Raw genomic sequence first — 18,310 nt, 5'->3', positions numbered from 1 at the left:
CGGCGGAGCGGGAAACAGGCGAGGATTGGCTGGTCGTGGCGGTGGGCGGGGTGATCGCCGGGCCCGCGCGGGCGTGCGGAAGCGCCGCTCTGAGGGGGTGGCGGTGGAGGGACCGGCCGGGCCGAGGGGCGAGAGCGCCTGGACCGGCCGGGCCGAAGGGGTGGCGGTTTCGGTGCCAGCTAGGCTGAGGGCGCGATGCGGGGCGGTCGCCATCTCTTTCCGCTGGTGCTCCTGGCGCTGCTGCGCGGGCTGTGCCACGGCAGGGAGCCGTCGCCGGGCGCCGTGACCTGCGGCTCGGTGCTGAAGCTGCTCAACACCCGCCACAGCGTGCGGCTCCACTCGCATGAGGTCAAGTATGGCTCCGGTGAGCAGGGCCGGGCCGGGGGGGCCAGGAGGTGTCGGGAGCTGGGAGGTGTTGGGGGCACAGGCTGTGAGGGGGCCGGGAAAATGGCGGGGGGCAAGGAGGTGTCTGTGAGGGGGCAAGACGGCATCTGTGAGGGGGACAAGGAAGTGTTTGTTAAGGGGCAAGGAAGTGAAGGAGACAGGCAGTGCCTGGCAGGGGGTTGGCAGGGAAATTGCGGGGGGTGGGCAGTGAGGGTATCAGGGAAGGAGAAGGAGGTGAGAGCTTCCAGAGGTTCATGTCCTTGGTGCAGGGGGAAGCAGCAGGCCAGGGATGGGGTGTTGGGGTGCGCTGGAGACCTGTCAGGGACAGCAGGATTCCGAGGCCCGGGGTGTGGGACGTGTCAGCTGCGCTGTGTGTGCCCTGCAGTCGGAATGTGACGGGGGTGCTTTGCCCCCATCCCTGAGGGGAGCCCTGCTCTGTGTCAAGAGCCTCAGCAGGACCTTGCAGTGTCTGTTTAGGCAACAAGGGTGCTGGTCTGTTTGGGGACACAAAGAACTTGGTATTTTTTTGAGAAAGGCAGGATAGTGTGAATAGTGTCCGCCATGAATCACATTTTCTTCTCTTGTGTTCACCATGAACTTTGACAGTTTGCATCTGCTAACATATGGTGTGTTCAACTTCCTGAATCTGAAAGATTATTTGCTACCTGCATTCCCTTTGCAGTCAGTAAATGGACTATGAGAATTAAACATTTCTTAAACATGAAGGCATGAGAACATTAAAGAAAATTTCTTTAGTTCTTTCAGGACTTTTTGAACTGGGGAAGCAGGTTAAGTCTCCTGCCATTTAATTTTACTCCAACAGGAAGTGGGCAGCAGTCAGTGACAGGAGTTGAAGCTTCAGATGATGCCAACAGTTACTGGCGGATCCGTGGGAAGAGTGATGGCAGTTGCCAGCGTGGTACACCGGTGAAATGTGGGCAAGCGATACGACTGACCCACGTTAACACAGGGAAAAACCTGCACACTCATCACTTCCCATCACCACTGTCCAATAACCAAGTGAGTTGTAAATTTTTACGTTTTTGTGAATAGTGCAATGTATTGACAACAGTTTCTCCGGTTCCTCATGTTTTTGGAGAACCAGCCTTGGGTGCCAACTGCCAGAAGCAGTATGTCTGTGCATATCCAGAGTTTGAGTACATGTTTTTCTTCATCTTGAAATAATGTATATCAGTTCTTCAGGTAAAATTTAATATGTACCAATATTGGTATTTCGCCGTAGTTTTAACAAATCTGCTTTTTTTTCTTTTTTTTTCCTTTTTTTTTTTTTTAAATTCTGCACCATTGCTGCTGGGACTGTTCTGAAGTGTTTAATGGGCATCTCCCTTAACACAGTGAAGATTGCTGTAGAGCAAGGCAGCTAATCATGTATTATAACACTAGGCATTCCTGTATCCAAGTTCCTTGGTGATCCAATCTAGTAGTCTCAGCCATCTTCTTGCTAGCCCTATTTCAATTCACTATTCTTATTTATCTGTCCTCCTTCCACAGGAAAATTGAATCTACTCTCATAATCCTATCTATTTATAATTTTGTACATGTCTAGAAGAGTGTAATTTCTAACCGTCATTAAGTCCCAGTCTTGTCCTTGAATAAATGCTTCTCTAAGATTGAAAATCTCTCTTAAAATAAATAATGCAAGCTTGTTAGAAGTTTGTCATTGTTAGTCACTTCAGTCTTCCATCAGGCTTTGTAGATAGGTCATTACATTCAAAATTGGAAGACCTGACTCTTTGTGAAAAAGGTTTATCTTTCACCATGAGTAAAGTGGCTGAAACAATAAGGTCCAGCTTTGTGTAGGGTGTCTAGATAATCTCGTTATTAAAAGAAGTGATGGAAAAATAGCATTTCAGAAGAATTCTTTGAAGAAAAGATTGAATCTAAAACCTTCCCCTAGTTGTCCTTTGTCATTGTAGACACTTTGTATAACATTGTCAGTAATGTAAAAACGTTCGGCAACTGTCATTGTGTTTCTTTTTTTTTTTATATATGTGTTTGCACAATGTCTGAGTGAAAGGAAAGCTTGCCTGAGTCCCTCAGAGATTTATAGGACTGTGACTTGTTATTGGTCATTGACGTTATTGACATATGATGCAGTTATAAATGCAAACTTTTATTTCATATTCTTTACAGAAGTTGGATTTTCAATTAGTACATTATCTTTCACACTTTTGGGGCTACGTAAACTTGAATTAACATGACCTTAAAATTTTAGGTTGCTGGGTACAAACTGTTGCCATCCTGTTTTCAAGTTGTTCATCACTTCTAGTTCTCAGAGTTTTTAAGAATTAAAGGCTGTTTAGAGTTTCAAACAGTTGGAGCTTAGTCTGTCTGGTTTCTGTAAATGCTTGGTTTTGTTTTTATATGGTGCATAATGATATCTAATCTCTCACTTTCGTTTTAGCAGCAATTCATTTGTCTTAATCATTGTCTTTATTTATTTTAAAGAGCTGTGTAGCAGTCTGTCTGAAGAAAGAGTTGGGTCACCTTGATAGTTGGTGACCGAACTGTAAGCTTGGTATAATTAAGTATAAAGGGAATATGATACTTAATGAGCTAAATTGTTGGGATGTTGTGATAAAAACACATGCTGAGAAAGCTGTTGCAATGGTAACTGTGAAGACAGTTATACTACAAAGCAAAATGTCTACAGTTACAAACTTAATTTTGTGGGGAAAAAATTTGTATCAGCATTAGAGTTGTTTCTTTTGAATTTTTTTTCTCATGAGGATTATTCTGATCTCTCTGTGCTAAATCCTCTTTTATTTCATTTGTGTGTTAGGATTCGTCGGCACTTTTTGCTCAGATTACACGGTGAAGTTTGTTGGCAATTTGTGATCAGATTGTAATGGTAGAAACTTCTGTTTCTGGATTTGATAACTGTTGGCAAAGCAAAGCAACAGCACTTTTTCTTTCCCCATCCTTGTCTTTAAACTCTGCTGACTTTGTGGTTGGTATTTGTGTGTATTGGAGGTGTCTGCTTACATTTTCACTCCAGGGAGTTTGTGTCTCTAACAGGAAGTAAGTGCCTTTGGTGATGATGGCGAAGGAGATGACCTGGATATCTGGATTGTGCAGTGCAGTGGGACTTACTGGGAGCGGGATGACGCCGTGCGCTTCAAGCACGTGGGGACCGAGGTGTTCCTGTCGATAACAGGAGAACAGTACGGCCACCCCATTAGAGGCCAGCGGGAAGTCCATGGCATGCCTGCTGCTAATCATCACAACTATTGGAAAGCAATGGAGGGAGTCTTCATCAAACCCAGTATGGACCCTGCAAAACATGATGAGCTCTGAATTGACAGAGGATCCAAAAGGCTTTAGCTGACTTCAGAGTTCAGAGATGCTAATCCTTGGTCTCTTCTAAGTCCTGCCTTGCCCGGGTGACTGACTTTCTGTGTTACTGAAGGGCATTAGTTCATTCTAGGAATGCAGCACTTCTGTGGGGAATGGCTTCTGCCAGGTTCAGCCACTGACATTTATTTAGTGAAATCCTTTCTGAATTTTCAAGCTTATTGGTGGAACTAGTTCATACATCTGTTAGTTTTTGTTGTCATTTGTTTGCTTGTTACTTTTCTCAAATTCGAAGGAAATGGTAAAATAGAAGTAATAGCTTTCTGTAGTCCCAAGTACAATAGAACTTTGTATTTTGTAATCTTTTTCCAACCATAATTAAATATTTGGAAACCAATTTCTACTTCTTAGTGAAAGAATGTCATTGATGAGGAGATGGATTGAGTCTAGAAATGGAAAAATGGTTCTCAAAATGGTGTTTTTTGAATGGCTTGAAGTCAGTTATCAAGCCTTTGAGTAAACAAAAGTATCCATTTGAAAATAGCTTCCAGTGTGCTTCCTGAGTTTCATTCTGTACTGTATTTGAAGAGTTGAAAATATTGTGTATGTTGGAACAAGAAGACAAAATTTTAATATATTTACTTTGTCCAAGAAGCTCAGATGATCTGATAATGGTGGTACTGCTAATTGACCATTGGTAAGGCTGATCTGCTCTGTGAACTGGTGCAGAAAGCAGCTGCTTGTCTAATTAATATTAGAATTTTATAAAATTCCTTATGCTACGAAGGAACAGTTGAATTTGGCTTATGTTGTACTTCAGTGTCACTCTGGAAGATCAGTATGAGAATTCAGATGAATAAATAGTGTGGCATATACCCATGTGGGGTTTTTTTTGTGTGAATCCAGAAGAGCAAAAAGAATCTTAGACAATAGTTTGGTCCTGGCTTTTTGACAGAATGGTGTGTGCTGGAGTGCTAGCAGGGAATCTTCATTGAACAAATTAAGAATTTCTGTGTTCCTCTCCCTCTGTGAAAAGAGAAATTAATTCTTGAATGTGTTTGTTACACAGTGTTACTGGAAATACCGATTAAAATTCAAAACACCATACATTTGCTCTTTGCTTTAAACAGAAAAGCTCACCAAATGAGTGAGAAAAGTCAGAAAACTCAGGTGTCCTTGTTTCCATGTGTAAATAGTTTACTGATTATAGTGCTCATTAGTCAATCAGTTAAAGAAGCAGTAAAGTGATTTACTGCTTTTACAGTCCCAGTCACGTGCTGCAGTGTTAAGAGTTGTGTTGAGAAGGTGCACCAAGCAGTTGCAGTTCAGCTTTAGAAATACAACAGCTACTCTGTAGATCCTGCTCTGTTGTGCCTTGTGCAGGTGCTGTCCAGGCCAGCTCCAGGTTTTATTTAAGGGTTTCCTACCAAGGAAGATTCTTTGTACCCTATGGAACAAAGCACCCCGGTCCCAGTTGCTCTGTGTAGCTCATTATTTTTCTTCAAAGAAGAAGGTAAGAATGTTTTTCTATTGATTTCAGTTGAACGTGGGTATTTAAGGGTTGCAGGTGTTTTGGAGGTTAAGGAGGCTGGATTTTGCTGATTTGTAATAGAAGTAAACTTTTATGTGATTAATGTTTCAGGTTCACTGATATTCCTGACTAATTGGTATTGAAGTTGTAGCTATAAAGGATAACTGTTTAAAAACAAACCAAACCAACCTTCTGCATAAAGAAGCTGACTTTTCCTTTCCTTTATTAAAAAGGAGGGCTTTTTCTTTTGAAGATGGTATAAAAGTAAAAACAAAAAGAGTGAGAGTATTTGACAGGAGGAAAAAATAATTTGGGCGATGAGTTCACTGTCACTAAGAGCTAAAATGGTTTATGCCTAAACCATATGGGCTTAGTGTTTGTGCACCTGTGGAATACAGTTGGCTGAGAAAGGGACAGAGCTGTGTGGCTCATGTCAGTCTGTGTGTCAGGTACTATCCCTACCCAGTGTTTGTCTCTGCCTGGATGTTTCTGTCCCTAGCAAAGGTATTTATCAATCTTATTTATTATGCTTGAGTGGGATTTCCCTGGACCTTTGTCCTTCTGTTCTGGATTTGAGCCGAGTTGGTTTAGTGAGGCTGAGGAAAAAAAAATACTTTTAGTCCTTATTGCTTACTTTCTAATATGATCTCAATTTTGAAAAATATTTGTACCTTTTGTTCCTAAAGAACCAAACTTCCCCACACATATGTATCCATGAATGCCTTATTTAAAGACATATTCAACAATATTCCTGTGAACTGAGTTTCCTCCACTTCTGATTCTGACCAAAGTATAAAAGAACTTGGCCTTAATATTTCGCTTGAGTATGTGTCACAATACTTGGCTTTTTTTTAGTTGGTTATGTTTTTTTCTTGATTTTTATCACTATAAAAATGAAGGACTCTTAAATAAGGCCAGTTTAAGTACATCTTACTTTGGAAAGGTCTAATATAGGACTTCAAGAACCATTGGTACTCCCAGCATGCGAAATGCTGGCTAGGAAGAAAGGTCATGTTAATGTAGGAAGTGCAAAAGTTATAGCCTGTGAAAAATGATGGCTCTTGCTCATGTGTAAGTACTGAGATTCAGAGTGTGGTTCAGGTGTTTTTATTTACTTCAGCTGTTTACAGTTCAACTTTTCAGTCCTTCCACCACAGATGAGCTCTAGAGATATGGCGAATCTCAGTTTTTATATTGCTGGGTGGTGTTGTTTGTTTTCCATGTGATTTTATCATCTGCCCAAGGATGTTGGGGCTCTAGAGTAAAGCATGAAATACTGAGAGACGTAGATATAGAACTTGGGATTGCTGTTTTGCTTATTTGTTTTCCTTTATTTTAAGGTGATAAATTTTATAATATCTCCTGTCAAAATCCTCTGTATGCTTCAATGTTAAGTGAAAGCTGTTTATTTTGATTTCTGATGCTAGCAGATAATAATTCTTTTAAATAACAAATGCTTCCAAATTTCTTGCTTACTACTACAAGAAGTCTTTGAAAAGGTGCACCAATGTTGTTACTCTTCCTTTAGTAAACTAGAAGGGCTTTTGGGGAAAGAATTAGGGGAATCTGTATTTATAGTTGTTCTTAGTGGGAGTAGTTGCTAAAGACTATCTACTCTGAACTATGTTGAAAACAATCTGTCAAATACTGCATTTTACACATGTATATATCTAGTTCAATGTAAAATGACAAAGTTCCTTAGATATGCTAATTTTGGAGGCAAGTGTGTGTCTACAAACATTTTTACTCTTATTTCTGGAAGGTTTTTAAAGCTCTCTATAACTGCCAAGCATATGAACACTTGCTATGTGTTTTGGCTTCTCAGTGTGAATGAGAACTGGTTTTAGTTCTTCAAAAGTGCTGGAAGGGATGTACAGCTCATTGATTCTGAATGTTGAGCCTAAATATAAACCAGTGTTTTAATTTAATTTGTTTGGGAATACTAATTGAGTATATCTGCTCTTATTAAGTTAAATTAGCATATCTTTTTAAGAAGAAAAAAATCTACCATTGAAACAACCCTGTAACTGTGATGCTTACTCAGCCGTGTTTTTAAGCCTGTGAGTTTTAGTGAATCTTCTTTCTCTTCTGTCCCTCTTCTCCAGCACTGAAGCAGTAGCTGGCACTGTAGATGCGCCACGTTTCACACCTGTACTAGACAGAGGCTGAACCTTATCAGGACTGTCTTTCCAGCAGCAACATCTTGCTATGTGTCTGAATCCCTGCTTGACATTCTTGCTGCCTCTTTGTTAAATTTCCTGCTGGCAGAGAATTTCTGTATGAAGGGTGCCTGATGCTGCTGCCCCTCTTTCCTAGTTTTGAGTTTTCATCTCTGTCCTTTTGGTTTTGCAATTCTCTCTTGAAACACATTTTCCTGTAATACAGCTCTGGGCCACTGTTCAAATATGTTTGATCATTAATTGCTTCATAATGTGGCTGTTTCATCAGTTGCCTTTCAGGAACCCATGTTTTTGGAGATACAAGGCAGCACTTGTGGTTGTGTCATTAAGCTTTGTTGGGAAACAACTACAACAAAAAAGTTACCCTTAAACAGGAATACTTGGAGCTAAGGAAGTGCTTTCCTCTTGATTGTGTTTGATTCTATCCTGGAGGATAGGAAGCACAGGGGGTGGTTTGCGTCCTCAAGGAGGAATGAAATGTTGAACCTTACCAGCCTGGAGTTGCATAGGAAACACAAGGCAATTCAAACTTAGGGTACGTAGCATTTATTATGTATGCAAATCACAAACAGTAATAAACTTTAAGGTCCTGAGGTTTTTTAAATGCTTAGAGGATTAAATATTTTATACTTTTTCCCCCTCCTCCCACTGACATTCTAAGCATCTTAGTGCTCCCATGTTTATAAATACTTTAGCAGGACCTGGAGTATTTGTATCTAATAATTTGTTTTTACTCTAAAGATGGAACAACAGGGTTAGCTCCTTTTCTTCTGTTTCCTGAATCAAGCTTGCAGTAATTGGAGTAATGTGTGGGAATTATTTGAGATGGTCAACCAATTCCTCTGAGGACAGTACTGAATTACTTTGGGCGTGTATGAGACAAGGAGGGAGTGTGGTGACCACTTTGAAAAGTAGACTTTATTAGCTGCACCATTCAATGCTTCTTTCTCTTTAAATTGCATCAAATTAAACTGATTATAAAAACCTTTTTGCTATATTTGGTATTGTGCTAATTCTAAATTAGCATAAAGTTCCCAGTGAAATCCTCCTCTGATACTGATTCAAGCCACTGTTCTGTGAGGGATTCAGCTGTCTTCAATCCTTTGGGAAAATAGTGTCCTGCTTCATTAGGATAAGAAGCGTTAGGAGCTGTATGACATCTCAAGGGTACCAAACCCTTAAAAAACATTAGAAATTAATCAGAATGTATGCAAGCTGTGAAGCTGCCTGATTAGTTCCTATGTGCTTTTTTAAACTATAAAAATAATGTGCAGGTGCTGGCATTGCATGTCTGGAGGACTGTTGAGCTGTAACTGGGATCTAAGGCTCTTTGCTTGATCTCTGTGATAGTTATGTATTTATCCACCTAAGCTTCATTTTCTGAGACTGCTGATTAATAATATAAGTGTGTGCTGTACTGAATGTCGAAGTATCTCAAACCACAGCTAAACATAAGACGCAATAGGTACCCAATGTTTTTATTTTTCTTCTGCTGATGCCTTCTCGGCTCCATCTCTGCCGACCCAGCTGCTGCAGGCTGGAAGGGTCGGGCTGACTGCAGCCCCCTGCCCGCGGCTCCCTGGACTGCCCCGTGACTAATCTGTCCTGCCTGGGGAACAGTCCTGTGGATGAGCTGTATGAAAACTTGTGTGGGGTGTGTGTGAGCAGGGCCGTTCTGAGGAGAAAAGAGCGGGCGCGTCTTTCCCCTTATCTCCATCTGGAAGCGGGGAGCGGGCCGGGAGCGGCGGCCGCTAGTGAGCGCTGCTCCTCCGCCTGCTGCTCCCGAGCGCTGCCGGCTCCCTGGGAATCGAGCGCCTTTGGCAGCCCGGCGGTGTTTCAGCTGCGCAGCTCTGATCGCTGCAGATTTATACTCTTCAGGGAGAAACAAATAACATCCGCTTCCCCCGCGTTACACTGCTAAGGCGATCTGCTGCTGCAAGACCTCCCGTGCGGCCGTGCCTCGCGTTACGTGCGCTCTACCAAGTCACGTACTGCTCGGTTATTCGAAAGGGAAGTTTAAAACAGTAGCGTAGGCTCTGAAGCGGTGCTTCAGGCGTTTCTATTTCCTGTTTTTCTTTAGGATCGATAAAGTGCGGCCAAGGTTGAAGTCTATTTGCTTACAGTACACATCTAAGGCAATTACCTGTATTGTAAAATTAAATACCGGCTTCTGCTCGGTGAGGGAAGGAAAGGCACAAAAGAGTGGTTAAACAGGGGAGCTCACCTCCTCCCGTCATCTGTAACAAAACTCATTGCATCTTGCAAGATCTCGACAGCAAAAGCGAAAACCGAACGATCTGTTCCTGGCCAGAATACGTTGCTCGTCAGTGGTAACGCTTACATGAACAGCTCTTGTCCTTAGTGTGACTCACCTGGCTCTCCTCGGCTCTTCCTGGACCACTTCCCCTGGAGTGGATCCTGTGCCACCCGCCGAGGCTTCCCTTTGGCATGAGGAGCTGCCATCTCTTACTGACGCGGTATCGGTTTGCGAGCCGCTGAGAGGCTTCTCCCTGCCATCCTGCGGGGATGCAGCTCCCGCTGACTGCGTGGGTCGCCCATGTTGTGCTACGCCAGCCGTCCAGCTCCCCTTCCTGTCGGCGCCGTTATTGCCGAGGGTTTTGTTCATGTGTCAGAAAAACAGAGATTCTTTTTCTGCAGATCTCCCTGGCAGTGCAATTTTGGTTACTCAGCATCCACTGCCTGCTGATATTCCTTCATGTCTAGCGGAAAGATGCTCTCGCACAGGAACCTTCTGCGATCCCGGGTACCAGTATTTGCGTGCCAGCCGCTGCTAACGGCGATCCTTGGGTGATGTCAAGAGGCTTCCTCCAAGACCCTCACTCCCGTAGCGAATCTGTCCTCACAGTTCTCTGCCCCCTTCCCACCCCTCTCGTCTCCGCCGCAGCGGGGCGTGGAGGGAGCGGGGAGGTCCCACCGCATGTGCCGGCCCCGTCGCCAGCCGGAGCCCCCGGCTGCGGGCAGAGCACGGCCCCCAGCAGGAGCCCTAGGCGCTGCGCAGCACGTCTCTCGTGGGAAGCTCCTCGTGGGCGCGGCGATGTTTTGCCGCAGGGCCGAAGACGAAGGACGGGGCTACGCTGGGCAGCGCCGTCGCCCTGTGCCCGGTGGGCTGGCGGAGAGCAGGGGTCCCTCCCCGGTTCCTCCTCTGCCTTCATCCGACTTCCTCTGGCCGAGCGGCAAGTTTAAAGCCCAGTAGCTCAAGAGTCCGAAGGGCTGCAAACGGGATCGTTGTGCCTCCTCGGACCGAGAAAACACAGCAGCGAGTCAGTCAGTACCTGCCCGGGTGTGGGAGCCGAGAGGCGCACGAGCGCTCCCGGGCACCCTGAGTGCTCGTCCCGCATCCAGGACGTCCAGAGAGCTCCGTGCTTATGGATATTCTAACCGTGCTGCTGCACTGTGAGAGAAACACGCCTTAATGCAACTCCAGCAGTTCCCATCCTACTACAAACCAATCTAGCTCGGTAACTGGCTTCAGTGAGCACACGGAGTGTCATAAAAGAATTGCGTAGGCTCTCGTTTAATCACCGGTATACTCCACTTGTATCCTTCCGTCTTGTTCAAAGCGGGAAGGGTCATGATTCGTGCCAGCAAAATCTTACGCTAAGCTTGTGACTCCATAGCAAAAAAAAAAAAAAAAAAAAAGCTCTTGTAGCATTAAACCTGTGTGGCTAAAACAGACCTCGAGAAGTGCGGAATGCAAGGCTTCTCCTGAAATTGCACCCAAGGGACCACCATCTGCTCTCTCTTGCAAATATTATACTTTTGAAAGCATTACCTCTGCTTTCACGGGGTGCGGGTGTGCAGATGATTACTGTCGAGCTGCAGGCAATTTTCTATAAAGCTGCACAGCAAAACACGTTTGTGTTGTGCTGCGTTTCCTCAGCCATACAAACCCATGGTGATGAGAGTGGCTCTCGGTCAGGTTCGGAGACTTCAGTCTCTAGGACAAAATAGCTTAAAATGTTAAAATATTTGTCTTTCTATATGGCCGCTGTTTTCCCTTATGAGATGGGAGGCTGTTTATTGTGAGTGATTAACTGAAATCTTGCAAGAAAGTCCCAGCAGCCTCGGGACCCCACCCTCCCCCCCCCGTCTTGGCTCTGGGGGGGTAAAGAGCTTCGTGACGCCCCTTAGGAAGTCTGCCTTTCCCAAGACTAAAGCCGGAGGACAGGAGGGATGCTGCTCTTCAAGGGGCGGAGAGGGGCGACCGGACCGGCCGCAACAGATTTGCTCTTTAAGGTGTAAAATCTCAGCTGAGAGAGCACAACTTCATTCGTTCCTGCTCCGAAAGGCAGAGGTTGTTGTGGTTTTTGGAAGTGGCAGCTGGAGTTGAAGAGACACCCTCCTCCAGGAGAGTAGTGATGGGTAGCAGAGAAAAAGCCTGAAAACCCTCCCAAGAGTGGAAGTTTGACAACGCGGCTTTTACGGTTTCCTCCCCAGTGCCACCCGAAAGTCCTGCCAGGGAGCGAGCGACCCCCGCAGATCCTGTTGTGCCGGGATAGGAAGGTGGGGTCCCGAATGTGAGGAACACCAGAACAAAGTGAATATGCCTGTCAGTGACGGAGAACGAAGGCTTCCGAGCCCGGCGTTCCCCAGCAGGGCAGGGGCGGGGGCTGCGGGGGGCAGGACGCAGGCGTGGAGGGGGCGCACAATGAGAGCCGGCCAGGGGAGGGTGGTTCAGCATCCTCAGCGCTAACCTGCCGCCGAGGCAGCCCCTGCTCTGCCCCACAGCACGCCCCTGGCTGGGACCCCGCGGTGGAGCTCCGACAGCGGAGGTACTGCCGGCTGCGTGCCACGGCACTGTCCCCACTGGGAAGGGGACGTTGCGCTGGGAAGGCTGGTGTGGGACGCTACATTAAAAGGTGCTCTGAAGGGAAAATAATTATAATGCAGAATGTCTCTCTTATTTCCAACCTACTTTCTGAGTTCTTCTCCATAGGAAAGTTACCCTAGATTGTTCTTGCCAGAAAACCACTTTGACACTAGATCATAGTTTCTTATATTTGGTGCCGATTAGAGACCGAAGGAAAATGATTATCTGTTGTTCACTCTGAGACGCTATGGTTCATACTGAAAGAATGCCTTAAGACAACCTTAAAATAAAATTCCATCCTCATAAAGTGTTATTTGAGGTCAAAGGGACCTTTTGGTAGGAATAGGTGGACCTATGCTTAAGGTACTGGACTGGGACTTACGACCAACCCTCAGTGCACAGCTGCAGAACTGAGTGATCCCAAAAACGTGTCGGTACTTCTTTGTCCCATACGGGACATAGGTTTTCTTTGCCCTTCTCTGCTGGGACCGGCGGACGTGATTTTTTCGTCAGCCTCCCAACGGAGGGGAAGACGGTGGCTTCGAGCACACCTTCCCCGACGGAAAGGGAACCTCCCTCCGCATCTCTCTGCCCTCGTGGGGGAAGCTCCATGGGCTTTCCCTTTGGACAGACCCTACGAACAAAGCGGCGGGGCTGACTGTCAGCGAGGTCCTCTCAAGAGCCACAAGCCAGAGACTCTTCGGAACCCCCAAGCAACTCGCTTGCAGAGACCGGTTTCACTGGGCGGCAGCTGTCGGACTCGACCGACTGCGCTGCACTGGCCTTTGCCTAGCACCGAAAATGAGCCCGCGGCACTGAATCTCTTCCTTCACGGGTGCAGGGTGCACCTCCCCGACGCACGGGTGCTCGCCGTGCGGTCGGGGCAGCGGGCGCGGAGCGGAGCCCGGGAGAGCCTCCCCCTGGCACCGCCGACCCGGCGACCGCTCCGCAGCCGAAGGGGGAGGCAGGCTCTTGACTTCACTCTTGGCTGTAGTGCCAAGAGCCATTCATTCAGCTAGTCGAGGCTTTTAAGAAGACCCCTTACCCCACTGCCTCCCTTAATACAAGGTGCAAATGGAAAACAGTTCGGCTTCACTTTTTCCCATTTAAATATTATTCTGATTCCCACGCTCCTGATGAAAATCACTCCTGCCTTTTTTTTTCTTTTTTTTTTTTTTTTCTTTTTTTGGTGTCTGTGTATGTGTGAGAGAAATTTCTGGAGGGGATTTGTGGTTGTTGGTTTGTTAGGTTTTTTTTCTTGTAAACATTTAGCTTGCAGTAGGGATGTTTGTGTGTAGACAGTGAAACAAGGGGAAGAATTGAGGACCGACTCTGACCAGAGAATTTGGCCAGTGATTCAACCAGGGAACACCAAAATGACCCTTAAGTGAATCACTTGGTGCTTGGGAATCATTAGCTTTGCTCATACTTGGTGTCTGTAACAGCTGGCACATGATGGTGACCTCCATACTTCCCTAGGGCTGGTGAGAGATCCCCTTTTCCTTCAGAACATGAAATCTTTAATTTTCTGCTTCTCTCAGAGCACAGCCTCCCTTTTGTTTGAATTTTTCAAAATAATGTAGAGATGTATTAAAGGTATATCTACTGTGAAAGAAAAACCAAGCAACTGAATTTTCTGCTGGAAGGCTGTGCGAACCCAGAGTGCCATCACCCTAAACTTGTTCTGAAATATGACAGAGATTCACAATGGGGGAACAAACCAGTTTGTTTCTAGCACTATGTGAAGGTGGCTTTCATGCTCAGTGTAACTCCCTGTCGATTTTGATTGGGTAAACTGCTCACATAGATGTAGTGACTCCTGGTTACTTCTTAGCAGATCGGTGTTTGAGGGAAGCAGAGGTCTGCTATTTGTTGTAGTAGTAGCAGGGTGACTCTTTAAAATATCCGACTTATTACACCCATACAAAATGATACATTCGAGTTTGCACTGTGCACAGCGGCTTATCCTTGTCATCTGATTACTCTGTGTCTCAGGAGGTTTAAAAGACAAGGGCTCACCCACCTTCCAGGTGAATGAGTAAGCAGGAGTTTTACAGAGTCTGTGTTTGATGCTGAGCCCAGGCAGCGTACCCAGTTCCATGCGTGCTGCAAAGGTTATTTTGGTTTGCCCCAAGGAACTTCCATTCTCAGTTAGCTGCCCACCCACTGTTCTGCCAGTTCCTTATGGAAGAGATCTCTGCCCATGAAGCTTCTGGTGACAACACACTAAAGAGAAGAGCATGGTTTTAAAGCTCTGATGCTCTGAGGCTTTTTTTCCCCCTCTGTTCACCTCTGAGCAGAGGGATGGGTCCTTTGCAAGAATGCAGGGCTGCTAGATCCAGGCTTTGCCTGGGGAAGCTTTCCATTCCCAGGAAGGGTTTAGGTGAAGTTTCAGAAGTTGTGTACAGATTGAGCCAGGCTTCAGCTGAAAAGCTGGGTAGATAATGCCATTGTCAAGCCTCCAGTGGAGCAGTTTGGCCACCTGCTACTCCCTTTGGATGGAAACAGGGTGTTTACTGGAGGGTTTTTCAGGAAGGGAATGTACTTTCAGGTATCCCATCTGAACAGGGTCCTCTAGAGGAGTTAACAGGATATACCTTTTTCCTATTCAATTGCAGTTAGGATTTAGATTTTTTTTATATGCTTCATCCTCTTTCTTAGCACTTATTTCACTGTAATTGCCAAAACATGTCCTGTCCGCGCTGTGCCGAGGTGAATTCTGAGGACTGGATGTATAGCAGTGGCAGGATATAGCCCTAAAAACCAGCAGCTTGTGCTTCCTGCAGGGAAATGGCTGTCTATGACAGCTCTTGTAGAGGCAATGTACACCCTCAGCTGCAGTAGAGCGAGTGCAGCACTGATCAGGTCTAGGGGAAAGAATTCTACTGTGCCTTGGTTTTCAGTAAATATACTATGAGATACCTAGTGGTATTATGTCTAATCAAAGCTGTGGTTGCATTTGTTTTGATCACTTTAAAACAAATCTCACAGTTATATTTAGTAGAAGAATGTGTAAAGCCCCAACCCCCCAATGGTATTATGTAACCAATACAGTATTTAAGTGCCCCCTGTGTAAACTAAGTGAAAAGCCTGCTGTTTGCTTTCTTTGCCTCTGTTGTGTATTGGTCAACCGAAGCCGGGTGCTCTGTTTGCTGTTCTGATTAGTATTTTAAAAGGAAAGATCCATAGGATCATGTTATCCAGACATTGAAAAAGACTTAAACGCCACTCACTGGGCTTAAGAGAGTGGTCTGGGGCTGAGAGCCCTCTCGTGGGCTGCCCAGGGGTGTCTATTGCCAGGGGAGCTTGTGCCATTTGAAGGCACACACAATCAAGGATAACAGCCCCGCTCAATGTACTTTGTCTCTTTATTTTGGCATGTGTGGTGCAGCAGTTCCCAGTGGCCTCTGCGGTCTCAGCCATAGGGTTCAGCTGAGCTCAGCAAAGATGAAGGTGTGTTAGTGTAGGGTCAAGGAGATGGTGGGAGCTAGTGGCCGACTGGGAACATGTTGCTGCTCTTATATCTAGAGCTGATATCATGTGGAAATGAGAGGTGGATATCCTCTTGCTTTGAACCAAGAGAAGTTCATAGGCTTTCCCCCTAATTTACTGTTATTGATCTGCCATCAGCTCTTTGCCCAGTTAAATCCTTTATTCAAGGTGCTAGATCTTAGGAGCACAGTGGTTTCCCATTATTGTTATAATCTTTTGCCAAAGAGAGATTCCCCCTTCTCAGTAATGCACCAAAGTGGAAGTAATCACTCTTTTTTCTTCTTGCATTTGTCCTTTCCTGTTTCATTCACCGATTGAAAAATGGCTAAAGAGCAGCCCCCATTTCAACCTCCCCTTTTCCCTGATTGACTCAGCAGCTCCTGGGACAGAGAGAGGAAAGGGGCCTCGAGGTCACAACCTTCACAATCTTCAAAGCCCCTGCCGCTTCCAGCAGCTGTCACAGCTCTCACTGACCATATCCCCAGAAGGTCAGCAAAAAAATAAACACTGGGGCCCGACAGGTCCCCTTCTCATGCAAACTGGCCATTTCCCTCCCCAGCTCCCATTCCATGCATAGATTACACATAGGAGACCCCCTTGGATTTGCACAGAGCTATGCAAGAGCAAAATGCCACAGAAAATAAAAGCAGAAGGTCTTCCTGGGCAGGCAGGGTGGGAAAAAGAAAAGCAGCTTCCTGAGCTCTCCATGCCCACCCACAGGCTGCTGCAGCCATTTTGTGTGCGCAAAGCCTGAAGGTGAAGCTGGGGAGGGGGCTGACTTTTCCCTGGGAGAAAGACTGCAGGGAAGGATTCAGCTTTTGTATCTGCTTGTGAATGTGAGGGATGGAAGAAAGAGAGAACCCAAAAGAAATAGGAAATGAAGCATAAACTGTAAAAGCCTTTTCATCAGGATTAGATTGCATCCCTCTCCTACAGCCAGCCTGCTTTCTGCACTCACTTACCTCTGCAAAAAGTCATGATGAAGCAGAAACAGTGCCAGGGAGAAGCACAGGTTCAAAAGGCCATAGCGGACAGGTCCTTTGCTAAAGGAAATACCCCTCCCTAGTCCTCTTTTACAGAAGTATCCATTTCACCATGGCCACTAATAATCAAAGGGCTATTTCCTGGCCTTCTCAGCACAGCTCCCAGATGCAAAACGCTATTCTCATCTCCATTATTGCAAACCCTTCCCCTCCCGCCCCACACTTGCTTCCCTACCCGTGCTCCCCCATTGCTGAACCCCACACTAGGGCACGACTCAAGCCCCTTTTTCAGGCTCCACAGTGAAGGAAGATGCTTGTTTCCTATTCGCATTTTCGGTCTCTCCCCACAAAGACCAAACGGGTGAACAGTACACCGAACCGCAGGGCAAAAACCCGTCGAGGGGATTTTTATCTGCGAGGGGCTGCCAGGGAGGCAGGAGGGGCTGCCGACCTGCAAGAAGCCCCTCTAGGAAGAAAAAGCAGCGACAGGGGACTTGGGGGTCACTTTATTTATTTGGTGTTGGGCCGGGTACAGCAGAGGGGCTGCCCCAGGCAGCGCGGCCGGGGCCGGCGGGGCGAGAAGCGGCGGCGGCCGCGGGCCCGGGGCGAGCGGTGCGCGGAGCCGCTCACCTTGCCCTGTCCCTGCGCGCACACTCACCGCCGCTGCGTGTTGAAACAAAGAAAGTTGCACAACCAAAGTCCGTCCGTCAGAGTGGTGTGTGTGTCCCCCATCCCCCCGTTAAGGTGGCTCTCGGGGCGGGGGGGGGCGGGACGTCCCGTCCCCGCATGCTGTCACCGGCTCGTCCCCGGCTCTCGCCGCTCCCCAGCGCACTGACGCCCTTTCATTATTGCACTGCTCGCTGCGACCGTGACAGTAGTGCAACAGGGAAAGAGGGGCAGCCCGCCCGGTGGTCCCAGTGCTGGCCCAGCAGCTGCAGTAGCCCCCGGCCTGCAGCCCGACTGCCGGGCTGAGGGCACGAAGGGAGAGCCTGAGTGGGGTGGGGAGGTCCTAGCTTTGTCTCCGAGCTGGCCGCTTCTCACTGGAATGATGCTGGGGGGGCAGCCGGGGAGGGGAGGAGGAGGGTTTAAACCGAGGGCAGCGGCAGGGTCAGCCGTACAATGGGGAGGCAGGGGGCACGGCCCCGCCGTATGGCTCGGGGCCCTCCCCGCACACCCCCGGACCGGCAAGGCGAGCCCGGTCGCCGCGGGGAGACGCGCGGCAGCGGCCCTGCGGCGCCCAGGAACCTGGACGGAAAGCCCCGCGGCAGCGGCTGCTCCGCCGCGCCCTGATCCGGCCCTCAGTCCCCTCCCACCACCCCTTTCCCTGGGCCCCCGAGGTCCCGAAAGGGACCGGGGGGACCACCTGAAATGGAAGGCAGGGCCACCCACTCGGCCATCCCGGCTGCTGTCAGCCCCCAGCTGATCTTCACAAAGCCGAGAGGAGATTTAACACCCCCATCCCTGCTCCGTTCCCACGTACCTCAGAGAGCAGCTCTTGGGAAGGGCCGGAGGCAGTGCCCGGCCCCGCTGCGCCGCCCGACCCCGGAACAGCGCCGGCTGCGGGACCCGGCTGCGGAGCCCGGCGGGCCGCGCT

At 47.4% G+C, this 18,310-nt stretch overlaps 1 protein-coding gene across 3 annotated transcripts in view; it reads left to right on the top strand.

Moving 5' to 3' along the window:
• The first annotated feature begins 77 nt into the window (after nt 1–77).
• The window catches only part of TOP3B (DNA topoisomerase III beta), a 90,107-nt gene continuing 71,874 nt past the window's right edge, over nt 78–18,310 (top strand). For 2 of the 3 annotated variants that reach the window (XM_027689578.1, XM_027689577.1), the window contains exons 1-2: nt 86–364; nt 1,208–1,404. In XM_027689578.1, coding sequence (XP_027545379.1) covers nt 196–364; nt 1,208–1,404 — 366 coding nt within the window. In that variant the 5' untranslated portion in view covers nt 86–195. Of the gene's footprint in view, nt 365–1,207; nt 1,405–3,423; nt 5,831–18,310 lie in introns of those variants that run through there. The other variant, XM_027689579.1, reaches the window with a different exon arrangement.

Source organism: Neopelma chrysocephalum, unplaced genomic scaffold (assembly GCF_003984885.1).
Source record: "Neopelma chrysocephalum unplaced genomic scaffold, ASM398488v2 Primary Assembly neopelma1_77, whole genome shotgun sequence".
Taxonomy (NCBI): Eukaryota; Metazoa; Chordata; class Aves; order Passeriformes; family Pipridae; genus Neopelma; species Neopelma chrysocephalum.
The sequence above is the reverse complement of the archived record's forward strand: the minus strand, read 5'-3'. Positions and strand labels throughout refer to the sequence as shown.